The sequence below is a fragment of the Nannospalax galili genome, unplaced genomic scaffold (genome assembly GCF_000622305.1).
Source record: "Nannospalax galili isolate Female #2095 unplaced genomic scaffold, S.galili_v1.0 scaffold381, whole genome shotgun sequence".
Classification (NCBI taxonomy): Eukaryota; Metazoa; Chordata; class Mammalia; order Rodentia; family Spalacidae; genus Nannospalax; species Nannospalax galili.
The window spans coordinates 4065373-4093179 of record NW_008347312.1 but is presented as its reverse complement, the minus strand read 5'-3'; the positions used below and the strand labels follow the sequence as shown (position 1 = coordinate 4093179).

The 27807-nt window shown below is 44.0% G+C and overlaps 1 protein-coding gene across 4 annotated transcripts in view; it reads right to left on the bottom strand.

Moving 5' to 3' along the window:
• Positions 1-4134: 4134 nt before the first annotated feature.
• Positions 4135-27807, bottom strand: part of Tmc7 (transmembrane channel like 7) — a 61793-nt gene continuing 38120 nt past the window's right edge. For 2 of the 4 annotated variants that reach the window (XM_008843884.2, XM_029568695.1), the window contains 10 exons: positions 23397-23544; positions 21455-21628; positions 19310-19467; positions 15430-15547; positions 15122-15219; positions 13450-13636; positions 10416-10546; positions 8750-8905; positions 6572-6650; positions 4135-5071 (listed from right to left, as the gene is read on the bottom strand). In XM_008843884.2, coding sequence (XP_008842106.2) covers positions 4997-5071; positions 6572-6650; positions 8750-8905; positions 10416-10546; positions 13450-13636; positions 15122-15219; positions 15430-15547; positions 19310-19467; positions 21455-21628; positions 23397-23544 — 1324 coding nt within the window. In that variant the 3' untranslated portion in view covers positions 4135-4996. Of the gene's footprint in view, positions 5072-6571; positions 6651-7226; positions 7238-8749; positions 8906-10415; positions 10547-13449; positions 13637-15121; positions 15220-15429; positions 15548-19309; positions 19468-21454; positions 21629-23396; positions 23545-27807 lie in introns of those variants that run through there. The other 2 variants (XR_003851234.1, XR_003851235.1) reach the window with 2 other exon arrangements.

Below are 27807 nucleotides of genomic sequence, written 5' to 3'. Positions count from 1 at the left end.
TTTTTTTTTTTTTTTTTTTTTTTTTTTTTTTTTTGAGTGTCTCCTTATATAACCCTGGCTGGTCTGGTACTCTCTATGTAGACCAGGCTGGCCTCAGAGATCTGCCTGCCTCTCCCTCCTGAGATTACGGCATGTGCCACCATAGCCAGTGAATAAAAAAAGAAAAATCTAAAACTACATGCCTGCAAGGATATGCAACAAAGCATTTAATGTAGGGACCATCAAGGGCTAAGACTTTGAGAAGGGAGCTTTCAGATTACATCCTTGCTTTATTTATATATACTTCCTCAAGTTTACCATAAAAGATTTCAAGATGCACAACTATTGTAAAATAGTTCAAATTACTAGTTGTTTTGTATAACTCCAGTGTTCAAATTAACACTCTACAATTTAAAATTGAGCTGAACCCAATACGTAATATTAGTGAATGTGAGGGTAATGTAGCATTCTTGTGTAAAGCTACTCAGTTTAAATCTGGCGCCCAGAAGCCTTAACACCTTTCAAAACCTTTGCCCTGTATCTCACTTCGTAAAGATCTCTGTCATAAAGAGGGAAAAAAATCTTTTGAAAGATTTGTGATGGCCTAGGTTTTATTGGAAAAAAATCAGGAAATAGAATGTTAACTCAAAAAAGGGCTAAAACTGTCATGTCCACACTGTTATGTAGCTCACTGAAATGTATATAGGAACATTATTTTAAAAGACTGGGTCTTTTTATGTAGCTCAGGCTTCCCTCAATCTCATGATTCCCCTGCCTCATCTTCATGAATGCTGAGATTATAGGTCATCACACTGGGCTATTAAAGAACTTTTGATAAAATAAGAAAATATGTTTTTCTTGGTAGCTTTTGATGGTCTCCATACTTTTCTGTGGGAAGCAAGTACCTTTAAATTTCCAAAAGACAAACAAAAGCATGTTACTCCCTAATCCAATTCTGAAATAAAAGAAAATTTATGTATTATTTTTATGTTTTAAACATAAAGGAACCATCTCAGGGGGGAAGATATTTGTACATAATCATATAGTTAAGCAAGGTGCCCAGCATGTCATGTCCCAAGCACATCCCATGCACTGGACAGAGAACATACCAGCAGAAGCTACTGGTAAAGCCCCACACTACAGAATAAAGACATTCAGAGATTCCCAGTTCCCGAGGGCCAGACCTCGTAGTGCCACCCTGGAATTAATTTGTTTTCAAATAATATAAATGGCTATCTGCCATCAGATTTGTAGCTATAAGAATTTATTTTGGAGCCTGGAGTGGTGGTGGACACCTTTAATCCCAGCACTCAGTAGGCAAAAGCAGGCAGATCTCTGTAAGATCAGTCTGGTCTCCATAGTGAGTTCAAGGCCAGCTGAGGCTACAGGTAGATTCTGAATGTGTGTCGGGGGGTGGGGGAGAGGATTGAATATACTTTGCCAGTTTAACAGGTAATGTAAACTAAAAAAAAAAAACAAACTTGTTTAATTGAATTCTGAAAAAAATAATAGGGGCCTACTGCAGAATAGGGCAAAATTTGCAGGGCTTTTAAAATTCCAACTTTTGGGGTGTAGTGGCTCAGGGCATAGTGGCTCATGTCTTTAATACTAGCATTTGGGAGGCAGAGGCAGGTGGATCTCTGTGAGTTCCAGGCCAGTTGGGGCTAGAGGGAGACCCTGTCTCAAAAAGACCCCCACCCAAAATATATATATATGAATTAAAAAATAAAATTCCAATTTGTAGGGCCAGCAAGATGAATGGATAAAGGCAATGGCTGCCAATCCTGATCCCAATGGTTTGTGTTCAACCCCCCTGCCCCACCCTAGGTCCACGTGGTGAAAGCAGAGAACTGACTCCTAGGACAGTGTGAAAAAGAAAAGAATTAGGAAAAAGGAAAAGAAAAAAAAATCCAGTGAAGTATTTGTAATGGGGGAAGAACAGCAAAGCAAGTGCCCATTAGTGGGTGCATAGTTGTAGAAAATGTGTGTCAAAGCAACAGAACGCTATGCAGCCATTAAAAAGGAGGTGCTGCTTATATAGAAAGAGCTTCAAGATGTTATTCAGGAGAAATCCAGGAATGCATGCTTCACAATACCACATACATATGTCTCCACTTCAGTATGTGACACATTCTTCTGGAAGAATAAATAGTAGTGATTTTCTCTGGTATCAGCATGGAGAATGCTTAAAATAACCTGTTTCTGAAGTTTGAAATGCACGAATTTGCTTCTCCTTGGCTTCAACAAAGGCAAGATGCAGTAAAGCACTCTACAGCATTTTCCAGATGTCAAAATACTTTTTTCTCTAATTCAGGATAAAGCAAAGAGCTACTTTTAGAGTGTTCTAATTTTCCATGTCATTTGATTATTGATAAGATGCTTCTATGGGTTCAATCACACACACTCAGTTTAAAACTTTCAAGACAGTGTTTAATCGGTAGTTGAATGCATGTTTGTTAGAAAGCTGCACTTTAAAAATTATGCAGACATTGCCTGCTTATTAAAGTTGTCAAAATACATAAAAACATTCAAGTAAAAGGTATGCAAATTATCAGTATTAACCAACATTAACACATTAATTAGCATATTTCGGTATCTCTTTTATAGCAAAGAAAGCAACATTCATTGTATCCACCATACATACATGCAAACAGAAAAATGGATGGTCCTCAGGAGAGTCAAGAATATTATATCTATAAAGGCACCAAGCAAAAATGTCAACAATTGGAATTTGTTTTTAAAATGAGGCTGCAATGAACTTTGGGTAACTCAAAATTCCAGTTGTTGGAGTTTAAAAGGCATAACTCTTAATACAGCAAAGGACTGGGTGAAGCTTTACCCTTATATTTTATTCTAGTAAATTTACAATTTCAGACTTCATTTTTAAGACTTTAATAATCTTCTTTGAGATTATTCTTGAATTGGGGCTGAGATAAAAATTCATTGTTATTCATTTGCATATGAGTGTGCTGTCTTTCCAACACCATTTGTTGAAGAGCTTGTTCATTCTACCCGTGTTCTTAGCACCTGTGCTGAAAATTAAGACATCTGAGCAACAAGTACATTGCTCTCACAGGTACAAAATATTCCATGTTAATACCACCTCATGAAAGGGAGGAGGAATGGTTGTATTGGGATGATGACCTGAGTTCCATCTCCAGCAAAACACACACACACACACACACACACACACTCTTTTATATACGCACAGAGTATAAGCCACAGCAAGCTCACTTTGCTTCCAGAAATGAAGCAGTGGTCAAGAGTGGGTAGAAATTATTCTTAGTAGCAGCTTTCTAAAACCTGAATCTGACTTTAAATGTCTGGAAGGGTTTGAAGCCAAATGAAAAGAAAAACAAAGGAAGGCTCAAACCATCCATTACAAAACTGCGGCCCTCTGACAAAGATGTTAGCTCTAAAAATGAAAACACATTACACAGAACAGTAACTTGTATTAAAAGGTTTACAAACCATCGACTCTGGGAAAGCTGATGAGGTATTTACTGAATATGGTTTTAATGTAGTAGAGCTCTTACGAGATACTGTTTTTGTAAAAACAGAGGCGCGGGCACTCAAAGTCTTAAGTGCAAGAAAACAAGGCCTAGCCCTTTGAAATGTGGAAATGTGTATTTAACAAATCAGAACACCCCCCCCCAAAGAAATTAGAACCCAATCTAGTTTGGTTATCACTGGCTGTTCTCTGATGACCAGGCTGAGCTATGAACTCACATCCCCTAGCAAGCATCTAAAACCCTCCCATCTTTCCCATGGTTCTGATACTAACCAGTCCTTTCCAGTCTGGCTCTGAAATTGGAGTCCTTCAGAAAAGGAGAGCTCGGTGCAAGGAAGAAAAATGGGATTTGGAAGACTGAGAGGGGCTGTTTGCCTCTCAAGTTTTTTTTTTTTTTTCTTTTTCTTTTTTTATGGCAGGGTCTCCCTGTGACCCCAGCTGGCCTGGAACTCACTATGTAGACCAGGCTGATTCCAAACTCAGAGATCTACCTTCCTCTGCCTCCCGAGTACTGGGATTAAAGGCATTGGCCACCACACCTTTTATTTTTTATGTATGTGTTTTGCCTGCATGTATGTAAGTGCACCTGTGTCATGCAATGCCCTGCAGAGGCTAGAAGAGGTAGGTGTCAGATCCCCTGGAAGTAGAGTTACCCGTGGTTGTTAGCTGCAGTGTGGGTGCTGGGAATTGAACCCTGGTCCTCTGGAAGAACAGCAAGTGTTCTTAACCACAGAGCCATCTCTCCAGCCTGCCTCTCGAGTTTTTAACCATCTATAGTTTTGTCTACTAAGTCTCAGATCTTGGGACCAGGTAGAAATGAAAGGCCAGTGGATAACCAGCCTGCTAAAGAACATTTCCCCCGAGGAGTGAATGAGACTGCAGAAAATATCTAGAAAGCTGAGAAGTCAAGGCTGCAACCTGCCAAGTTGCCCTGCTCAAAAGGCTTGACCAAGGCGAGAAGTCAAGGGTAGCTCAGCCACATAGGGGACTGACTCTTCTTTCTGCTGCCATGGCAACCTCACCTCATTTCTACCAGCTGTTCCAGTCCTTAGACTTCAAAGATTTCTCATCATTTTAAATAGTATCAGATTTCATTTTAAGTCACTAGGAACGTTCAAGAGGGTCACTTAGCATGGAAACAGGTTCCAAAGAAATCACCCAGTCTCAGGGATGGGTGAACTCTGATTTACTTTGAAAGACAAAACAGATAAGCTTTAAAAAATACAAGTCTAATAAATGAAAACAAAAGTCTCTGCTCCCTGACTTTGGTTATAAAGCTTAAAAACCAACAAGGGTTTTTTGGGGTTTTTTTTGGTAGAGACCTGGATTGAGGTCCACTTTGCTGTCATTCAAAGTCCTGGCTAAGGGATAAATCATGTAAACATGGCTAGTTCCTATGAGGAAAAGCCCTAAAGTCCAGAAGAACTTCCACTCAAAACCCAGGTGGACGTTACAGGTGTAGCAGGGTCATGTGGTCTCAGTAAGCAACAGATTGCACCTTCCTGCTCAATCAGACTGGCTCTGTACATCCCTCTGGGCTTCTGTTAGTTTCTGGATGAGATAGCGCTTGTCGCGACTCTCCTAAAAAGAGATAAAGGTGAAAATCCATCTCATGTATTTGGAAATACAGTTATTTCTACCTCACAGAAGTGTCATCTCTCAGTCTGAGAGCTAAGGATTCCAGCCACCAGATTACGGCAGTGACCTCCAGTCTGGTTTGTCTCCCTCGCTGGTGTCCCCACCACAGCCCCTTGTCCACAGTGTAGCTGGAGATCTTTTAGAAAGGTACATTGGGGGCTAGGGATGAAGGTGAATTGGTAGAGCCTGGTACAAAAGCAGCCCTGGGTTCCATCCCCAGCCTAAACATAAATCAAGTGGTGGCACTGCCTGTAATCTCAGCCCTTAGGAGGTGAAGGCAGGAGGATCAAAAGTTCAAGGTCATCCTTGACTACTTATGGACTTTGAGGATACCCTGGGCTATAAGAAACCCTGTCTCAGACAGATAGAAGACAAATATATATATATATATGAATGACTTCTTAACCCCAACACTCAGAATAAAACCCAAATCTCCTATCAGATCAGCCAGATGACCTTGTGACTAATGGCTGATGTCAGAGCCTGATCTTGCCCCTCTTCACCCATCATGGCCCTCTATTCCTGTTCCCCTGACTCCCCAAAGTGCCTCACTGTACCCTTGCACCCCTCATCAAAACCTCCAATAACTGACTGCTATTGTCCATCCTGTCTTGGCTCTGATGTCATGTCCTTCAACAGGGCTTCCACAGCCACTGTCCACGGTAGTGCAGGCCTGTCCAGTACTCCAAGTATCTTGGTTTTTATGATCTTCATAGAAGTTATAGTTTTGGGGCTTATTTTTTGTGTATGTGTGAAGGTTCTGTACATGTTGGTGGGGGTACAAATATATGTGTTTATACACAGAAGCCAAAGGTCAACCTTGGGTATCACTGCTCAGGAGCCTTCCACGTTGTTCTTTGAGACAGGCTCTCTCACTGGGATCTAGGGCTTGCCAACTGGGCTGGGCTGGCTTGCCAGCAAGCAGCAGTTCCCCCTGCCTTTGCCTTCCCAGCACTGGGATTACACATCTACAAGACCATGCTCGGCCTTCTACATGAGTTCTGGGGCTGGAAGCAGGTCCTCATGCTGGTATGGCAAGCGCTTTACCAGCTGATCTATTGCCCCAGCCCAAACGGATCTTATTTCTTTAACTATTTACTGACTTTTTTCTCCGAGTGTAAGAATGGACAAATCAGGAAAATGAATGAAGCTAGAGAGAGCTGGGCCTGAAGGCAGATTTGTAGAGCAGAGTGGTTAGTAGGGACTGTGGAATTCCCTCCCTGGGAAAATTCCCCTTCCTTATAGTGCCATCTTTAATTGTCCCTCCCTGCCCCCCCCCCCCGCCTTCCCCTTTTCTTTCTTGAGGTAAAGTCTTGCTATGCAACCCAGGCTGACCAGGAACTCAGTCCTCCTGCCTTAGCCTCCTTAGTACTAGGATTACAGGCATATACTACCATGCCCAGAATCCTGGTTTAATGACCCTCTGGGCTTGTGCTTCCATACCAGGGACAGTTGCTCTCGGAGCTGGACGACTACTCGCTTGTGTGCTCCAGCCAGGGCGATGAAGTAGAACATGACGAGGCTGAAAATAGGACAGACAGTTCATAAGGGAGCATGTGTCACCTGCGGACACCAAAAACCACCCACCATTCACAGGGGAGCCTGTGTCACCTGCAGGCCACTACACAACACAACACAACACAGTCCATCTGGACTAAGTTTTCTTTTGCTAGAGAAAAAATAGGCAAACAAGTCTTCATGTCTCCCAAGCAGACGGCATGTGAGAAAGGTGGCATCAGTGGGCTCTAATTTATGTCTATAACTTTCTAAGATAATAAGAAAAGTTGTTGCTGCACCCCTGGTGTGGACAGAATGATAAGGCGAGAAGAGGGAGAGTGCAGAGTCAGCTCAGAGTGTCAGCGACTAGCTGGGGGAACTGGCTGGGCTCTCTGGCCTTGACTTCCTCATCTGTGAAGTGGAAATAATACAGGAAAACCCAGTGGTAAAACTCAAAGTTTTAATTAAAAGCGACGAAGAGTCAGCTCCTGGCTTTTCTGCAGCCCAGGATAGCACATGGGAATATCGGGTGGTACGAAGGGTGAGCCCAAGGAAGAAGCACACAGTCTCGTTGAGGAAAGACTGTTTCCTGTCGGGTGTCTCCACACAGGACTGATAAAATGAGGAACAGGTTACCAGGAGATCCTGCAATCACTGAAAGCAGCAGAATTCTAGAAGTCTCTGTGAGCCACAGGCCAAGAACAGTCAAGTCAGAGCAGATGCTCAGCACCAGGGGGCTCTGGCCAAACCATAGCTGGGGGAACCCTTAGCCCCTCAGAGCTAATACACAGCCTCTTGTGAATTCCTGCTAGCTGCCCATCATTCCTCAGTCATTTCATTCATCTCAACAAGGAACTAGGATTCCTTTACATGTGTTTTTTTAAAAAAACCTACTTCTTACATTAGAGTGGGCTCTCACGGGGCTAGTATCTGTGTATCACAGGATCAGTGTGATTTTGGGAGTTAGAACAAAGAAGATAGGCCAGGTATGGTGTGCACACCTTTGATCTCAGCACTTGGGAGGCAGAGGCAGGCAGATCTCTGTGAGTTTGAGGCCAGCCTGGTCTACATAGTGAGTTTCAGGACAGCTGGCGCTACAGGGAGACCCTGTCTCAAAAAGAAAAAAAAGTAAGAAAAAGTAGATATTAGTCTTTTCTTTCAAACTCTGTAAAACTTGGGACTTGGTGTATGACAAGAAATTCCAATCTTTTTAATCACACCACAGCCTTTAAGGAAAGGTCCTGATGCATTCCTGAGCCTGGTGGTGTGGCCTAGTACAGCTCTTCTCCCTTTGCACTGATTCTTTTAAACTAGCCAACCAGGAAAGACTGTCAGATCAGACCCCAGCCAATGGGGAAAGGCCACAGCTCTCTTGCTAGATATAAAAGCTCCCAAGCTTCCCGGTCCCGTGTGTACTTGCTGGATCAGACCAGCCATGCAATACAGCCTTTTGCAAAAGAAAAATCTGCCTTGCCAAGTTATTTCACTTTGTTGGAGTGTTCTTTGTGTATTGATGAGGTCCTTCCTTGGACCTTGGATTTTATTTCTGACAATTGTTACCCATGGCTTAGACACGGCAGAACAAGGGGTCAAATGCAAGTTCCTGGCTGTGGTCTTCTGTCTGCCAACCAACTCATTTTTCTCACTAAAGGGTGAAATTTAGGGAAAACGCCTGTCAGGAGTAGGCCACATGGGGCTCATGCGTAATCTGAGTTTGCTCAGCATCCCTCTGAACGAAAGGAAATGAAGCTTAGAGAGGCTCTATGGCTTCGATTAGCAATGCCCTCCAAAGGCTCATGTGCTACAGCATGGCCCCCAGCAGGTGGCGCTGTGGAGGGATGCTGAATCCTTTAGGAGGTAGGGGGCGTGTCCTGGAAGAGGATGTCGGAACCGGAACCGACAGGCTTCCTGCATCATGTGTTCCCACTGTGATTTACTGGGTCACAACAGAAGCCTCTGAAACCCCAAGCCAGAATAAACCTTTCTTCCTTTTAAGTTATTCTCTCTTGGGTATTTTGTCTCAGCGGCAGAAGGCGTACTAATACACATCCTCCATTTCCCAAGTGGGAGGCCCCATATGGCTCAATGGGAAATACTGGTGGAGTTGGGACGGCTCTTGCTCACCAGATGATCATGAAGAAAGGCACTGCAAAGGCTTCCGACGTCATGCCGTGGATCAGGGTCTGCAGTGAGCTGGGGAAAGTGCTCACCGTCTGTGGAATGACCTCCCAGGTGGTGTTAAAATTGGTGAATGGTCCACAAGCTTTCGAGGAAGGGATGCTGCAGGGCAAAGAGCAAGGGGCTCAGAGTGAGGTTCTCAGTGCAGGCCGAGGGGCTCACCTTGGCAAGCTCAGAATGTCTCTTTATAATGGCCTACAGGAAGCTGCTTAACTCTGGAAATTTCTAGAATATCCTGGTCAGAAATGCTGACCATGAAATTCCATCACATCTCTAGGTCTGACTTCAGTTTACAGGGCATTCAGGACAGAAAAGCAATTTTAATGATTCTGAATGAAATAATCAGAAAAAGTAGGGTGTGGGGATGCATTCCCTAGTCTCTTGATTCAAAGGTGGGGAAAACTGCCTAGACTCCTCAAAAAATCAAAGACAAAGATTAAGAAGATGCAACAATGGAAAGCAATGGGTAATGTTCGAATTAATGTCGGGTGTGGTATTGCTTGCCTTTAATCCCAGCACTCAGGAGGCAGAGGCAGGCACATCTCTGTGAGATTGGGTCAGGAATTCCAGGTCAGCTGGAGCTACATGGAGACCCTGTCTAAAAACAATTAAAAAATAAAAAATAAAAAAACTAGAAAAAAAAACCTGTGGGACAAGTGAGAAATTTGTGTGTGTGCGTGCATGTGTGGAGGCCAGAGGTCAACACTGGCTGTCTTCCTCAGTTGGTTCCACCATATTTTTTTGAAACAGGGCTTCTCAGTGAACATGAGACCTGGAGCTTGCCATTTTGACTAGACTGGTTGGTCAGTGAGGCCCTATGATCCACCTGTCTCTACCCCCAGCTGTCTCTGCCTGGTCCCCAACACTCAGGGTTACAGACATGCAACACCTTCCCAGCTTTTATGTGGTTGCTGGGGATCTGAACTCAGGTCTTCATGCTTGTTCAGCAAGCACTTACTCACTGAGCCAGATCCCGAGCCCCTGGTGTGAGCTTCTCAGGTGACCATGTTACTGCAGATAAACGAGTAAAGGAGAATTTTTTGTTCTTGGAAGCTGCAAGCTGAAGTGTGTAGGGGTAAAAGTTCATGCTAAATCACACACACACACACACACAAAGTGTGGTGGTATACACCTATAATTCTAGCACTGAGGACTCTGAGGCAGGAGAATCACAAGTTTGAGCCTAGCCTGGGCTACATAGCAAGACCGTTTCAACAAATTCAAACCAAGATAGAATAAGAGTTTTATATGTGCTGACAATGTTTTCTCTTCAGGTCATAGCTTTCTTTGAAATTTTTTAAAAAATATTATTTTTATTTGAGTGTAATGCCTGCATGTATGTAAGTGCACCTATGTTGCACAGTGCCTGAACAGGTCAGAAGAGGGTGTTGGAGCCCCTGGAACTGGACTTACAGACAGCTGTTGGCTGCCACGTGGGTGCTGGGAACTGAACCTGGGTCCTCTGCAAGAGCAGTCAGTGCTCTTAATCCCTAAGCCATCTCTTTGGCTGCAAACTTCAGAAAAGCCAAGGAAGAATGTTTTGGGCCCTTGAACACAAAGAGCTATACATCACAAAGCAAGGGAATGTTCTAGTAAACAAAGCAATACCTACTGTGACATGCTGATTGTCAGAGGTATTATAGCCAAGCACAGCCCAATCAACAGCACCAACAGGAAGAAGAAGTTAGAATTGGATGCTCTGAACTGCCTTGGGGAGGGTCTGCAGGTGTAAAGAAGACTCAACTAAATGAAGAAAAAGAAAGAGAAAGAGTGTTAGGGTACTGCTGCTGTCAAGGCTCAGTGAGTACACGCACGGGTCACGGTGTGATGGAAATGGGGCTGACCCAGAGCACAGTACTACACAGACCAAAAATGTTTCACCCAGATTTCAGATCCAGGGGATTCATGTTGATGGTATGATGAGAAAAATGCACCAAAGCATATTTACTGCTACAACTGTTCAATACAGGAAATAAATTAGAAACAAGCTACAAAGCTAGCAAGGGGAATTCCTTGAAGTACAATGGAATACTATATACAATGGATTACCATACAGCCCTTTAAAAGGCCTGTTACATACCATATGTACTGTGGAAGGGCATATGCTAAATTTCAGGTGTCTGTAGATATGAACTCATTCAAGTTGTACTATTTTATTATTCATAGGGTTTTAAATATGTGTAAGTGGATCTATAATAATCTATGCCAACTTAGGTATTTTGATTGAATACAAGCGCATAGGTTTTTCTTAGGTATTAAAAATAAATATGGGCTGGAGAGATGGCTGAGCAGTTAAGAACACTGGTTGTTCTTGTAGAAGACCCAGGTATGAATCCCAGCACCCACATGGCAGCTAACAACTGTTCGTAACTCCAGTTCCAGGGGATCCGACAGCCTCTTCTGTCCTCCACAGGCATTGCACTTACCTACATGCAGGCAATACACACATACACATAAAATAATAAATAAAATATTTTTAAAAAAATAAATATTTGCATTTAGAGAAAAAAGACTTGAAGGAAATATCAAGTGGAAAATTGAGAAATAAAAATAAAGGCATACAATTTCCCAATAAAAACCCTCCATTCCGGAGCTGGAGAAGTGGCTGAGTGGTTAAGAACACTGACTGCTCTTGCAGAAGACCCAGGTTCAATTCCCAGCATCCGCATGGTGGCTAACAACTATCCATAACCAGTTCCAGGAGATCTGATGCCCTCTTTTGACTTCTGTGGGCATTGCATGAACAGTGTGCATTTACATACATGCAGGCAATATACCCATACACATAAAAAATAATAAATATTTAAAAATATTTTTAAAGCCTCCATTTCTGGGTAGGGGCATGCAGTCTTCTGAATTCCATAGGAGCCAGAATGATATGGGTACCAGGCAACATGCTGTGTCTTATCTGGGGGGTGGGCAGTGGGGTCAGGCTAGAGTCAGTGTCCCAAGCAAAGGCTGATGCCTGTGACATACGTCATGACCCTTGCCTTACTTACTACACCACACACGGGAGATCCCTGGCCAACAGTGTTTTCCTGTGATTGTGTCCTGACCTGTCTCCTCTCATGACATCAGCTAAGTGAAGTTTCCAAATGAAAGACATCAGAATTTTGTCCTAAAGCCAGGCATCCAGGAGAAAGCCTGGTCTAGTACAAGGCCCCTCCTTACCAAGTGAGCAGCTGAGGCCCAGGAGTGATTGATTTATACCTTGGTTCAAAATTCAGGGCTCCTGGCCTGGAAAGGTGGCTCAGGGTTAAGAGCATTTGCCATTCTTCCAGGTGACCTTGGTTCAACTTTAGGCCCAATATAGTCGCTTCAATCTTTACAGGCACTACACATATACCACTCTAACACAGGCAATCAAAACACTTGTACAAATTAAAAAAAAAAAAAATCAGAGATCCCATCAAACTATATTGTGTGAAAATCACAAAAATTCAACAAAAAATACAGTAGATGAAATTCTCAAAAGAATTAATAAAAAATACACTGAAAATTTCAATTTTTAAATTTAAACATTTTTTAAATAAAAAAAAAAATCAGGGATCACTCACAAGCTGTGTGACCTGGGACCAGTTAACCCTCTGAACTCCATGCAGCACACCACATAAAATGCTAGCTCCAGAGCTGGGACAGGTACCCCAGGATAATCTGTGGGGAGTCGGGGCACTATGGGCACATGCTGTTATTATTATCTGCTAGTATCACTATTATCATCAGCTATTAGTATTTCCTTTTTTTAATTCCCAGGACTAGTCAAACACTGGCTTGATCTGGATGTGTAGCTCAGTGGCAGAGTGCTTGCCTAGCATGCTTGAGGCCCTGGGTTCAATTCCCAGCACTACAAAAAACCAATCAAAATAAATGATAGGCTTATTAACAAAGGATAACTGCAGGAGAAGGGGTGGAAATTACTGTGTATATGTTATTAAAGTAACAATAAACAAGCTAACAAGTACAGGCAAGCCAGTGGCCTGCAGAGCTACTTCACACATACAGCACTTAGTTCTGCACATGCCTGGGGACTATGAGCTGCACTGGGGCCTCCACAGGTCACCAAGTCCTGAAAAGCTGGGCACTGACTCCAAAATACTAACCAAGATTACAATCAGAAATTAATAAATCCTGGGTTAGAGATCACTGTCGTTTCATTGACTGCTGAGACTTAACTCAGTTAGTTATATGTAAACATTACATTTAAATCATAGGAACCAAATAATTCTCAAGATTAAAATAATGTGCCAGGCATGATGATATACACCCTGTAAAGCCCAGCACTCAAGCAGCAGTGGCAGGAAGATCATGAGGCTGAGGCCAGCCTGGGCTACATAGCAAGACCCTGTCTCAAAAAAAAAAAAAAGTGAAAATTTGAAGTCTTTACCTAGAATAATTTATATGAGTAAGCAATATTGCATGAGGCCCTGGGTTGGGGGGGAAGGGTGTATAAATATGATGTATCTCATTTGGAATGGCCTTTAAACACGAGTGCCTAGCAAGATGAAAGATGGTCCATGATGACTGGGGACATAGCTCTGCGGTACAGAACTTCCCTGGTATGTTGGAGTCACTGAGTTCCTATCCCCATCACTAAAACAACAAAACAGAACAGTCCAGCTATCAGCACCATCCCCACCTCTCCTCACCTCTTTCACATAAAAGATAACAACAAATTTTAAGGTGGCAATCGCAGGGAGCAGTGGAGAGAAGAAGGCTCCGATCCAGCAGATGGTCTGCCCATACACGATGCCCAGGACATTGTCTGGGATGGCGAACTCCTGCTGCCCCCAGCACTGGATCAGCTTTGAAGAGGAGCAGTAAGTCACCAGGAGCCTGGAAACAAACCAGGTGTTTTCTAACTGACCACAGGTGCCTGCCGAGGACATAGAACCACGCCCACCAAACCAAGGCCATCTTCATGTCAACTATGTCTTGTGTGTGTGGTATGTGTATGTGTGTATATGGTATGTGCATGTGTGTGTGATGTCCGTATGTATATGTATATGTATGTATGTGTATGATGTCCCTCTGTGTTTGTATATGTCTGTATGTGTATGTGTGTGAGCACCTTTGCTGGTGGGTGTGAGAGCTACTATCTTTCTCAATCACGATCCACCTTATTTTTGACACAGAGTCTCTCACTGAACCTGGATCTCCTCAACTAGGCTAGACTGGCTGGCCAGTAAGCCCCAGGGATCCTCCTGTCTCTCCCAGAGCTGGGATTACATGCACACACTGCACACCCGGCTGTTATAGGGGTGCTGGGATCCAAGTTCAGGTCCCCTTGTTTGCCCAGCTGGCACTTTCCTGACTGAGCCATTTCTCCAGCCCAAAGTTTCTTTTTAGTTTATTTTTTTCATTTAAAAATTGCATTTATTATTTGTGTGTGTGTGTGTGTGTGTGTGTGCACACCATGCCACAGTGAGTGTGTGGAGGTCAGAGGACAACTTACAGGACTTAGTTCTCTCCTATCATGTGGAGCCTGGAGATCAAACTCAGGTCATCAGGATTTGTGGCCAGCACCTTTACCTGCTGTGCCACCTCACTAGTCCAAAGTTTCTTTTTTAATTTTATTTTTAGGCTCACTGAGCCTCTAGTTCATGTCTGCATCATCTCCATGAGATTTTCTTTGTGGGTTTTGTTTTTGTTTTTGTTTTTAAGACAGAGTCATGCTAAGTTGCCCAGGCTGCCTCCCAAGTGCCGGGGATGGCAGGCCTGCATCACTACACCGGGGTGCCTTGAACATGTGGTAAGTGAAGAGATAATTAAGGAAAATGTTGAAACAGAGCAGGGATAACAGTCATGAAAATCTCGATGGAGACGGTTGTGTTGCATTGACTTCGTTGCCGTGGAGGGCTCTCTGCTCTGCTCTGTGCCCCCTTGCTTACTCTCACAACCAGGCTGTGAGTGGGTCCTGCTACGAGCTCTGTGTCTCAGGTGAGAAATTCAATGGCTATTACCCAGCTAAATAGCTTGTGTAATGTCACATGGCCAGCAAGAAGCAGATTTGAATTCGAATCAGGAAGCGTGGTATCCACTGCCCCTAGTGTGTTTGCACTGGTGAGGCCTTGGCTAGACGTCAACCCCAGGAGGCTGAGTGGGAAGTGTGGTCATTTCCAACCTGGTACCAGGGGTAGCACCTAAAGATGCCGTGGCTGATGGCTAGGGTGTCAATAGCCTGGAGCATTTGCAAGTCACTGGTATCTGAGTTTCCCAGTGACTATGGAGTCACCCCCCTCCACCACGTCGAGCTTGTGGGGAGCAGCTGTGAATGGAGCCTCCAGTCAGGGGTAGGGTGACAGGGGTCCCCACACTTACTTCCTAGGGAAATCCACAAAGAGAGTCATGGCCAGGATGATAATGAAGTCGAAGATCATCAGTTTGTACATTTCCTGTCCGACCTGAGTCTCCCAGCACTGAAAGGGAAGGCCAGAGGTGCACTCAGATCCATTCCAGGCACAGGAAGCTGGCCGCCTCTCAACACCCTTTGCATCTCCAGCAGACTTCAGCATCCAAGGCCTTGACCATGCCCAAGTGGGGCCAGACCTGCCTTGCAGCAGGAACCGTTACAGAGAGACGCACCCCTGGGAGTCCAGCCCATGGCTCTGGCTGTTGCCTCTACTCACCGGGTAGAGTTTCTGGTTATAGCCGCAGAGTTCACATGTGTTGTCATCACAGGATGTGATCTTGGAGCCCAGTGTGAACACCAATACACAGATGGTGGCCAGTCGCATAAAGACGCATCTACAGGGAAAGGGGGAGGGGAAGAGAAGGCATCAGCATCCATCTCCCCCTGGACCTCATGCTAAGGAGCACAGAGGTGCCTTTCCTGCAAATAAATTCAACTGGAACAGAGGCAGAGTTTCTACAGGGGATGATTAAGGAAAGTTCTGGAGGTGGATGGTGGTAGCTGCTGTACAAACTACAGGGGGATAGACTTAAGGCCAATGAACTGTAAACTTTAAAATGGTTCCAATGAAGCTGGGCATGGTGGCATATGCCTTTAATCCCAGCACTAGGAAGGCAGAGGCGGGCAGATCTGAGTTCTTACATAGTAAGTTCCAGGCCAGCCCGGGTGTATGGAACAGACTATGTATTCATTCATTTAGTGCCATTTTATATATATCACAAGTTTTTTAAAAGCTTTTTTTATTTGTGTATGTGTATATCTGAATGTGAGTATGTGCATGTCTGTGCAGGTACCTGTGGAGGCCAGAAGACTGTTGGATCCCTTGGAGTTGGAGTTATAGGGAGTTGTGAGCCACCCAACATGGATGCTGGGATCTGAACTCAAGATCTGCAAGAGCAGCAAGCACTCTTAACTGCTAAGTCACCTGGAGCCCTTACAAGTTTTTTTTTTTTCAGGCAGAAAAAAATCCGGGTGTGACAGTGCACATCTATGGTCTTAGCACTCAGGAGGCTTGAGTCTGAGGCTAAACTGGGCAGCAGAGCTGAGACCATCTCAAAGGAAAGGAAGGAGGGGAGGGAGAGAGGGACGGAATACTGACAACTCCTAACCCAGTTACAATGCAACATGACAGTCACATGATAATACTACACATCCCTGAAAAACATAAATTGAATTGTGTATTAGCTGGAAACAAAGGAAAGTAGAGCATCATGTGATATGATCCTCTTTTTGGAACCAAAAAAAAAAAACAAACATGCTGTTGTTTCAAACCTCAGGAATTCTGTGGGCTGATGGCTGGCTGGCTGGCTGGCTGGATGAATGAATGAATGAATGAATGAATACACAGTCTGTTCCATGGGCCACCCAGGGAGTTTCAATAAAGGAAAGCAAAAGGACAGTGCTAATTTTGTTTTTTAAGATTCTTTTCTAAGCCAGGCATGGTGGCATAAGCCTGTAATCTCAGCACTCAGGAGGCAGAGACAGGCAGAGCTCTGAGTTCCAGGCCAGCTTGGTCTACATAATGAGTTCCAGGCCAGCTAAGATTAGTGAGATCCTGCCCGCCTCACAATTTTTTTTGAATTTTTTATATTGCTCAATTTATAATAAAAAATAAAGAGAAACCTAAAAATAGATGGGGGGGGTCAGATACATACATCTGTAATCCCAATATTTGATAGGCTGAGGCTGGAGGACCAAGATCAAGGACAGCCTGGGCTACATAGTAAAACCTGTTTCAAAAAGAAAAAGAAAGGGGAGTGAGAACAATCCACCACCATCTGCTTCCTTTCCTCACCCTAAGCACGCACAGCCGGGCACGAAGCACGCACAGCCAACAGAAATGGCTCCTAAGGGGATGCAACAAGCAGGGACACGGGACCACACACGAGCTTTCCAGGATGAGTTGCTGAAAAAGAACCTAAAAATTCTGCTTTACACAGTAGTTACCAGCAGCTGTGGGTGGAGAAAAGCACACACACGAATACACAGGAGGAAACAGCTCAGGATAGGGGGCATTCTGTAGTCAAAGCTCAGCTTCCCCCTCAAACCAGTGGTGGGGGAGAGATACTAAAAGAACAAAATAGGAATTAGAAATATAGGTCAGTGGTACATTACTTGTGCAGCACACACAAGGCCTTAGGTTTGATTCCCAGCACTGAAATAAGATAAAGTGGATGTAAGAGACTTAAGCAAGCCAGTCACAGTGAGTGGTTCAAGCCTGTAACCCCAGCAGTCAGGAGGCTGAGGCAGGAGGATGAAGCATTCAAGGCCAGCCTGAGCTATATAGTGAGCCCCCAGAGAAAGAGAGAGAGAGAGAGAGAGAGAGAGAGAGAGAGAGAGAGAGATTTAGTAATCAAACTAAGTACGTGGATATGTATGGATTCTGATTTGAAGAAGCCACCTGCCACTCCATTTTGGAATGTGATGATGTTAAACTCAAATCCTACTCACTCGAAGAGACCTTCAAGTCTTCACAGGTAAATGACATGCTACTCAGAGCTGCTTAATATAATCTAGCAGAAACAAGAATAGGTGAAATAAGATGGGCCAAAGGTCAGGTATGAAACTAACCAATGAGTGTTCAGGGCTTGAACATCCCCTCAGTGTCGGGGGGGAGCCACAACACAAGAGGGTTTGAGAGGAAGTAGTATGATTGAGATATGCCATATACATGTATGAAAATATCATAATGAAACTCATTATTTTGTCCAAGTAAGTGCTAATAATAATAAAATAGTTTTTTTGTTTTGTTTTTTTGTCTTTTTGAGACAGCGTCTCCTTGTAGCCTCAGCTGTCCTGGAGCTCACTATGTAGACCAGACTGGCCTTGAACTCACAAAGATCTGCCTGCCTCTGCCTCCCAAGTGCTGGGATTAAAGGCGTGCGCCACCATGCCTGGTGATCCTCATTTTCAAAAGCCCATTGAAGTCTGATTTGTGTTGTGACTATACTGTTGGGTGTATGGTCATCCACTTGCGCATGGCTGACCTACCAGGGGCCACACTCTTAGAGAAACTGACTCTTCCTCTCCCAGCAGCTATTAATTACCAATTGCTCCTCAGCTGGGGGTGGGACTTCATGCCCACCCCACCCCCCACACTCCATGCTGGGATTTTGTCCAGCTTGGGTGTGCTCGGGTCTTATGCATGCTGTCATAAGCGTAAGTGCAACCGCCCTGTTGTTGTTCAGAAAATACTGTTTCAGTGGTGGGTAGGTGTAAGGTGGGTCTGGGAGAAACTATGGAAGGGCAGATGAATGTGACCAAAATACAGTGTATGAAATTCTCAAGTATTAATAAAGGAAAAATATTTTTTTTGGTCTTTTTGAGATAGGTCTCCCTGTAGCCCCAGGTGACCTGAAATTCGCTATGCAGACCAGGCTGGCCTTGAACTCACAGAGATCCGCCTGCCTCTGCCTCCCGAGTGCTGGGATTAAAGGCGTGCGCCACCACACCCGTCAAGAAAACTATTTTTAAAATTAAAAATAATAAAATGGAAATTATTTAAAAAGAAAATCTCCAAAATGGAAATTTTGATGATGTTTTGCCTGTTTTAGAAAAGATACAGATGCAGTCAGTATGGGGTGTCACATCTACAGTCCCCGTACTTAGGTGGCTAAGGCAGGAGGATCTACAGTTGAAGCCATTAAGGATGTAGTCATGATTTGTAATAACCACTCTCTTCTTCTTCCATAATCACTTAGCCATGTGTACAGCTATCCAGCATAAAAACTAAATTCCTTAGCCTTCCTAGCCATGTGACTACATAGTGAGACCCTCCCTGTCTCAAAATAACAAACAAAATATTCAATCTCACATATTTGAGAAACACAAAGCCATCTTTGCTCATTTGTGTGAACTCACTGGGTTCTGCCATATGCCCTGACAATTCTCGCATTTTTAGAGCAGTTATCCCCTAGGACCACACCCTAGGCCTTTGGTAAATACAGTGATCAAAAGCATAGTACTGACTCTGACATTGAAGACCCTTTACTGCAAAGAGTCATCTCAGCTCAGCAGGAAAACCTGCCATAATTAATTAGCAATGTCTGCCATGGACAAGTGATTGTCTATCTGACATGCCTGCAGTTAGGTGTTACCTAAGAATTGTCAGGCGTATCTCAAAGCCGGGGGAGTAATCCTCGTAGTGGATGATCCTGGCGAAGATGATAGGGGTGATGAAATTGGCCAGTGTGATCACAATGGATGGGAGGTACAGAATCAAGAGGTTCTCCCCAAAAACCATCTTGTCCATTTCCTGGGAAGAAAGCATACGCACTGGTCAGAAGGACAACAGGGAAGTGGTGATATAAATAAATGGAACTGAAAAGAACTCAACTGTGCACACGGGGCAAACAGACAACACTTATCCAGTGTGGCTGAGAAACGTAAGCCATGCCTATTTATTTATTTGTTTGTTTATTTATTTATTTATTTATATGTTTGCCTATTTATTTATTTATTTTTATTTATTTATTTATTTATTTAATTTATTTTTGGTCTTTTTGAGACAGGGTCTCCCTGTAGCCCCAGCTGTCTGGAACTCACTATGCAGACCACCAGGCTGGCCTTGAACTCATAGAGATCTGCCTGCCTCTGCTGGGATTAAAGGCGTGTGCCACCATGCCCGGCTATATTTTTATTTTATGTAGATGAGTGTTTTGCCTGCATGTATGGGAGTGTGTCCCTGTGTGCAGTGCCTATGGAGGCCAGAAGAGGGTGTTAGATCCTCTGGAACTGGAGCTATAGACAGTTGCTAGCTGCCATGTGGGTGCTGGGAACTGAACCTCACACCTCTGCAAGAACAGCCAGTGCTCTTAACTGCTGAGCCATCCCTCCAGCCTCACCACCTCCTTTCTTAAATGTGCACACAGATGCCTAATACCATGATAGAAGAAAGATGAATGCCATTGAATTTATTTAAAGTAAGCTATATATTCTGTATGAATGGGCAATTCAAAGTACTTCCAAACACATAGTTACAGTTCATTTATAATAGCCATTCTCTGCTTTCCCAGGAGTGGATCACTTAGCTATATACGTAGCTATCCAGGATAAATTTCTTAGCCTTCCTTGTAGCTAGATACAGTCATGTGACTACATTCCAGTTAAAGAGATAGGAGAAGTTTTAAGTCAAGCTCTACACCTCATCCTTAAAGAGAAGAGATGAGTCTGCCCCGCCCCATCATCTTCCCTTTGGCTAGAATGTGATACAGCAGAGTAACCTTGTACCACACAGGAGAGCCACAGTCTATGAATGGATGACAGGCCATAAGAGGGATGGAATTTGGGCCCTTGATGTTTGAAAGTCATTACACCAACTTGAACATTCAAATTTTTTCTTATTTATTTTTATTTTACATGTATGAGTGTTCTGCCTGCATGTATGTAAGTATACCACATGCATGTAATGCTTGTGGAGGCCAGAAGTAGACACCAGATGCCCTGGAACTGGAGTTAAGGATAGTTGTGAGTGCTGGGAACCAAACCCCTGTCCTCTGCAAGAGCAATCAGTGCTCTTAACCACTGAGCCATTTCTTCAGCCCAACTTTTATTTTATTTTTCATATTTTTAACTTTTTAAAAGATTTTTTAATTTATGTGTATGTGTCTGTGTTAGTGTATGCCATATGCATACAGGAGAGGCCAGGAGAGGGCATCAGAGCCCCTGGAGCTGGAGTTACAGACAGTTGTAACTCCTGATATGGGTGCTACCTGATATGGGTGCTAGAAACCAAACTCTGGGTCTTCTAGAAGAGCAGCAAGTGCTCTTAATCACTGAGCCATCAATCCTGGCCCCCAACTTTTATTTAAATAAGGTATTACTGTGCAGTTCAGGATAGCCTTGAATTTGTGATCCTTCTGTTTCAGCCTCCTGAGTGCTGGGATTACAGGTGTGTACCACCACCCTTGGCTTTCAACTTGGATTATTTTTTAAAACCACTGCTTCTTAAGGTAAACCGAGGCCCTTGTTATTAAGTAATAGAATCAGAGATAAACACAGGCAGCCTAGATTTCAATATTGTGATTCCAGAAATAGGTATCCCCAGACGCTTTTTTAAATGATTTCTAAAATTCCTCTTCCAAGTGGAAACCAATGACCTGAATTCAGCTCTCTGTCCTACCAACCAAACTTTTCTCCATGTGAACAGAGAAATGGTGATGGCTCTTACCACACAGGTTTGTGAGGCACTGGGCATGGTACCTCCATAGCACAGGTCAAGCTGACTCTCCTAGGATACTTACTTTCTTCATGTGCTCTTGGGAGAAGGTGGTTGCTAAGTAGATGGCATAAAAGCACACGGCTAGCACAGCCAGAACGACGCAGTTGAGCAACAGCCGCAAGGAGTAAATGCGGATCGTCTCTTCGGGGGTCCTCTCCGCGATCTTCTGCCGTATCCTCTCTTCCTCCAGATCCGCCTGAGGACCGAAGGGAACTCATTTTGTGAGAAACTGCATGAAGGGATATTTGTAATACGCCCACAGACTTCAAATTGCCCAAGATACCTTCCCCCACTAAGCCCACTAGCTCTCAGGTTCAGTAAGCCCTGAGTCAAGGAAGAACCTCTCTTTGAAGATTGTGTTTGGCTTTGCAATAAATGTGTAAGCTGAATCAGAGTTCATTCATAGTATTATATGTGTGTGTACATACAATCCAATATTTCTTTAAACAGCATATAGCTGAATGCCATTTGTTATTTTATTTGTTTATTCATTTATTTATTTGTGTGTGGCTCTGAAAATTGAACCCATGGCCTCATGCAGGATAAGTAAGCACTCTACCATTGAGTTTCACCCCCATCTCTTATTTTTGTTTGAATATTTTATATATTATTTTTCTTTTATGTGTATGAATGTTATGCCTGCATATAGGTGAGTGCACCCCTGTCATGCAATGCCCGAGGAGGATAGAAGAGGCCCTGGAACTGGAGTTACGGACAGTTGTTAGCTGCCATGTGGGTGCTGGGATTCTTCTGCAAGAACAGTGTTTTTAAATGCTGAGCCATCTCTCCAGCCCCGACCCCCATCTCTTTAAAAGTTTTTTATTATATTTATTTGTGTGGGGGAGGGGGGATTCCATGCCACAGTGTCTGTGTGGAGGTCAGAGGACAACTTGCAGGAGGTAGTTTTCTCCTTCCACCATATGGACCCAGGCATCAAACTCAGGTTGTCAGACTTGGTGGCAAGTGTCTTTACTGACAGCCATCTTACCAGCCCTCCAGACCCCCTCCTTTTTTTAAGCCTCATTTTGAACCTGGTCTTCCTAAATTGCCCAACCTAGTCTTGAACTTTCCATCCTCTGCCTCAGCCTGTCAAGTAGCTGGAATTACGACTGAGTCCTGCTATGCTTGGTTGGATGTTACTTACCTTTTTTTAAACCCAATCTGGTAGTCTCTGCTTGCTTGCATTATTTATTTGTGTTTTATGTGTATGAATGTTTTCCCTGTATGTATATAAGGGCACCTATGTGTGTGCAATGCCTGTGGAGGCCAGAAGGAACCGAAGTTATGGGCAGTTGTTAGCCACCATTTGGATGGTGGGAACTGAACCTGGGTCCTCTTCAAGGACAGCCAGTGCTCTTAACCACTGAACCATCACTCCAGCCCTTGGTCTCTGTTTTAACAGGATAATTTCATTGGTTCACATTTACTGTGATGAATAATGGGTTTGATTCAATCCTATCTACCTTACTTCATTAAGCTTTTGATTTTATATCGTCTTCTTTCTTTCTGCTGGGTTTGACCAACATGCTATTCATTTCTTCTCTCTCTATTAATTGGGAAGTTTTCCTGTTATTTTTAAGTTCTCTTGAATCCCTTTTATTATCCCAGCATTCCCTCTGTCTCATTTTTCCAGTGTAAGTAATGCTTACAACAGCTTCGATTGGATAGTATAGTAACAGCGTAAGACAGAAGGGGGTGAGTTAAGACACCACCTGCTCCAGCCCCCTGCACCCACCTCCCTTTCCAGTCCCAGGTCACCAGCAAGGTTGCTTCAGGTCAAGGTGATCAACTGATAAGCTGTTTGCTACCACAACCTCTTAAAAACAACAAAAGGGATGCTTGCAGACACAAAATGCCCTTCCCACTCCCACCCAGATCCTGTGCAAGCCACAACCTCAGCTGCCCAAGCCTGGCCTCGTGGCTGAGGACCCACCCAGGGGAAGCCGGGCACCGGCAGCACTCACTCGGAGCTCGTACCGCAAGCTGCTGTGCTTGAGCTCTGCCACGCTGCGGTTGGTGATGCAGAAGTCCCAGCCCGCGAAGATCTTGTTACAGTAACTCTGAAAGTGCTCCTCACTCCGAATCAGGTTGGATTTGAACCCTTCCACCGACCTAACCCCAACACACAAGGATCCTTCTGATAAGAGCAGCAGAATACAACAAATGGGCCTGTCTGGGACCTACGAAGTTGGGCATGGCTGCATTGTTGGCTCGTTCTGACATGGTTAAGTTCCTTCTAAATATTTGTGGCAGATTAGCAAGTACCTCACTGTTGAAAACCATTTTCTTTTATCCATCCAATAACTTCTCTCGCAGGTGTAATAACACTGCCTACAGATGCCACGGGGTCTAGGGCTGCTCTTGCCCCTCAGTGCCCACTCAGCGGTACCTGCAATGGCTTTCTTTTCTTTCCACACACCTGCAAGTCTCTGCCCTGCCCCAGGGCCTCTGCACTTGGCAGTTTCCAGAGTTTTCTCTAGGGATGGTTTCCTCCCCGACTTTCCCTGTGGTTTGCTCCTTCCCAAGTTACTTTTGGGATGTGGAGTCTCCCATAGACCCACATCTTGAAGGCTGGGTCCATTGTTCTACTGGGAGCTTACAGACCCTTAATGATGGGAGGAAGTTGGGTCATCAGGCGTGTACTCTTGAAAGAAATATTGGGACCTCAGTCCTTTCCTTTTTTCCTCTTTGCTCCCTGGCTTCTCTGTGGTGCAAGATCTCTTCTACTTGTGCATGTGATGTATTCTGCTGCCCAAGCAACAGGATGGAATAAATCTCTGAAACTATGTGTCAAATAGACCCTTTCTTCTTTAAAGTTGATTGCCTCAGGTATCTTGTCACAGTAACAAAAACTAACACCATGCTTCAGGTTTTAGGTCCAATATCCACTCTGTCATGCCCTACCTCTCTAAGGTTATAGCTCCTATTTCAAACTGGTCCCTTTAACATCCTCAACAAAAATTACCTTCCCTGCAATTATTTTATTTATGTGGTAGAATTTTTGGTCTTACTGTTTTATTTTCTATTAGTAGTATGTGCTTGAATGCAGGTGTACATGTGTCACAGCACGCATGTGGACAGCTTCTGGGGAGTGAGTTCTCTCCTCCACCTTGCTCAGGCAGGGCCCTCTCGTTTCTGCCGCGCTGCATTCTCCAGGCTAGCTGGCCCTTGGCTACAGCCGACTTTCCTGTCTCTACCTCCCATCTTGCTGCAGGAGGCCAGAATTACAGATGTGTGCCACTGAATCTGGCTGTCCTGTGTGGGTTCCAGGGGTCAAACTCAGGTTATTATGCTTAGGTGGGAAGGCTTTTATCTGATGAGGCACCTTACTAGGATGTCTGATTTCAAAAACTGCTGTTTGAGTTGTTGGTTTGGGTTTCCTAAAACCTCACTAAGTGAATTTTTGCTTGGGCTTAGAATACAATTTCCAGTCACTTCTGAAATGGCCCTGAACAGCTTTTTGCCATTTTGTACTGTGTATTTATGTGAAGCAGTGCTCTTGGAACTATGGATTATAAAGTCAAAATATCAATTGACCTTGCCATCCTTTATGTCCTGAAGTCTCAAACACTTAGCTACAATTAATTTTATAAAAATAAACAAAGGGAGAGCATCGATTGGTGGTCCAACCCCAGCTTTAAGGCCTAATAACCACAACAGTGACCAGCACAGCAAACTATATTGGGGCAATAGTGGCACTTTTATCTTAGGGATAATCAACATCTACCTAATTGGACTTAAAACCCACTTAATGGGAGGAACTCAATATGTGATACTGTAAACCTAGCCAAATGTACACGGAGAGGTCATAGATCTTAGAGAAAACCCTATGACTGTCACATTCCCAGACAAATGTAATTTCTTACTATGTGCTAAATATGGATCCTTGTATTTACAGACAAATACGCCAGTCGCCACTCATCAAAGAAGCTTCTTTTGCAATAGACAGAGATTATTACAGAGTTCCACAACTGGTCACACACAAAGATTAAGTGTCTGTGAGATGCCCAACCCTAAGTGACACATCTACAATGGAACCGCTACACCTAAGGCTCATAGAACATAGTGGAACAAGGGGTAGAGAGAACATTAATGCATCTCTCAACTCTCAACAATGAAGCTCCCTCATGCAATAGAGGGCGATGAACACAAATGGCCAGAGTAGAGAATATAAGTCTGCAGAGTGTGGATTCATGGATAGAACTCCTTTATTAAATTTCACCCACCCAGGGCTCAGGGACCATTGTGGAAGAGGGGGCAGAAAGACTGTAAAAGCCAGGGGAGGAGGTGCATAACCATATGGTAACAAAGTCTTACAGGCTCCTGGGACATTGCTCATATAAACCTACAGTAATGGTGTCAGCATGCACAAGACCCATGCAAACTCAAGCAGACAAAAACTCAGCATAGAACTGGGGAAATGGGCAGCAGGCCCCAATCTTAGCTGAAGAACTATTGGCTACTGATTACTGCTGGGTGAGGGAGAGCTGATCTTCTTTAAGGCAACGATTGTAGATAGGCTGATTAGACCCCAGTAGATGAACTTGCACTGAGGGATGTCTGGATACACTAACTTGACTCGAGAGGCCTTAACATAAATGACAGAATGCATGAAATCCAGTGTGTGTGTGCGACTATGGGAAGGTGTGGATGGGGGAGGGCATATAAAGATGATTACGATGTTGTATATGAAATACACAAAAACTCAATAAAAATATACAAAAAATAAATAAGCAATCCATCTGAATAGCATGCAAGTTTTCTTCTGTCCTTAATAATGTGTACCAAAGATTTTTTTTTAAAAGTGAATTCCTTTATGAGTTATTTGTAGTAAATGTCTGATTTGTATACCTATTTTATATATCTGCATACCTAGGTCATACAAAAACTTCTCAGGTAAAAAGAAGTCACAAGCAGAAAAGTTTAAGAAGCCCTATCTAGGGAGCTTAGGGATCACAGATATGAAGGAATTATTGCAGTCAGGTGTATTGTAGAGAGTCACAGCACATAGATTAAAACTACTCAAGGTGATTTATCAAATGCATGCAGACTCCCAATGATTTCATAGTCAGGAATTGATTGATTGACTGATGATTGATTGCAATACTGGGAATTAAACCCAAAGCCTCTCCTATGCCAGGTCAATCACTGAGCTAGATTCCAGGCTGGGATAACAGGCATGTGCTACCATGCCTGGTCCAGAGCTTTAATTCAGTAGGTCTCTTGTGGTGTCCACAAACACAGCTTCTGCTGTATGAGTGCCCTTGTTCTGTGGGATGGTTGTTGGTGAAATTTAGTATTCCCCTTTAGTATTCTTTCTTCAGAATTGTTCTCCCACAAAGTCACAGGGAAAGGCCATGTTACCCTATGACCTATATCAGACTTTTCATCACTGTGAAATGAGAGAAACAGCTTAAAAGAGGAAAAGGTTACTTGGCACACAGTTCCAGAGAGCTTAGTACATGGTTTGCTGGTTCCATTGCTGTGGGCCTGAGGTGATGAACAGGAGCATCACAGTACCACAATGTAGAGAGAGGGAGAGGGAAACACTGCCTGATTACCAGGAAGTAGAGAGACAGGGAGGGAGTGGGGAAAAAGTGACTTCAGAGTCACACCCCCAGTGACCTACTTCCTCCAACCAGGCTCCGCCCCTTAACAGCCATTCGGCTATGAGCTCATCAATGGATTATTCCACTGAAATTAGCACCCTCACGAGCCAGTCACCTCCCAGAAGAACCACTAAGCCTTCAACACATGAGCCTTTGAGGGCAGTTCCTACAGACACTACGACATGACCCTAACCCGAGGACTGGACAGAAATCATTAGAGGCTCACCACAGTCTCTTGCCCATAACATACCGAAGGATCAGGTATGAGTGAATAAGAACCAACAAAGCCTTCAAAGGATTCCTGAACCTGTGACCTCGGAGTTGTAGTTCACACACATTCCAAAGCAAAGGCTTAGTCTGTGGGGATGTGGGATGTGCACGGCTGGTGGGATGTGAACTTCTGGGGGATGTGCACTGCTGGTGGGTGTGCACCGCTGGTGGGATGTGAACTTCTGGGGGATGTGCACTGCTGGTGGGTGTGCACTGCTGGTGGGTGTGCACCACTGGTGGCTTCAGCTGCCAGCTCTGACTCCTAGTTCTGCCTGGTCTCAGCTGAAGCACTCACAGTCCTTCCCTGGGCTCTCCTCGTCCTCCAGGCCACGGCTTCCAGAGCCCACAGAGCTATAAGAGACTCTAGCCATCAAGGCCTCTATCAGTTTGAAATGCCCCCACAAGTTGGCATGGGTAGCAAAATCTGAGGAAGGTTGTAGAACCTTTAGAGGTAGTACTAGAGTACAAATGTTGGTCATAGGGCCAGGCCCTTGAT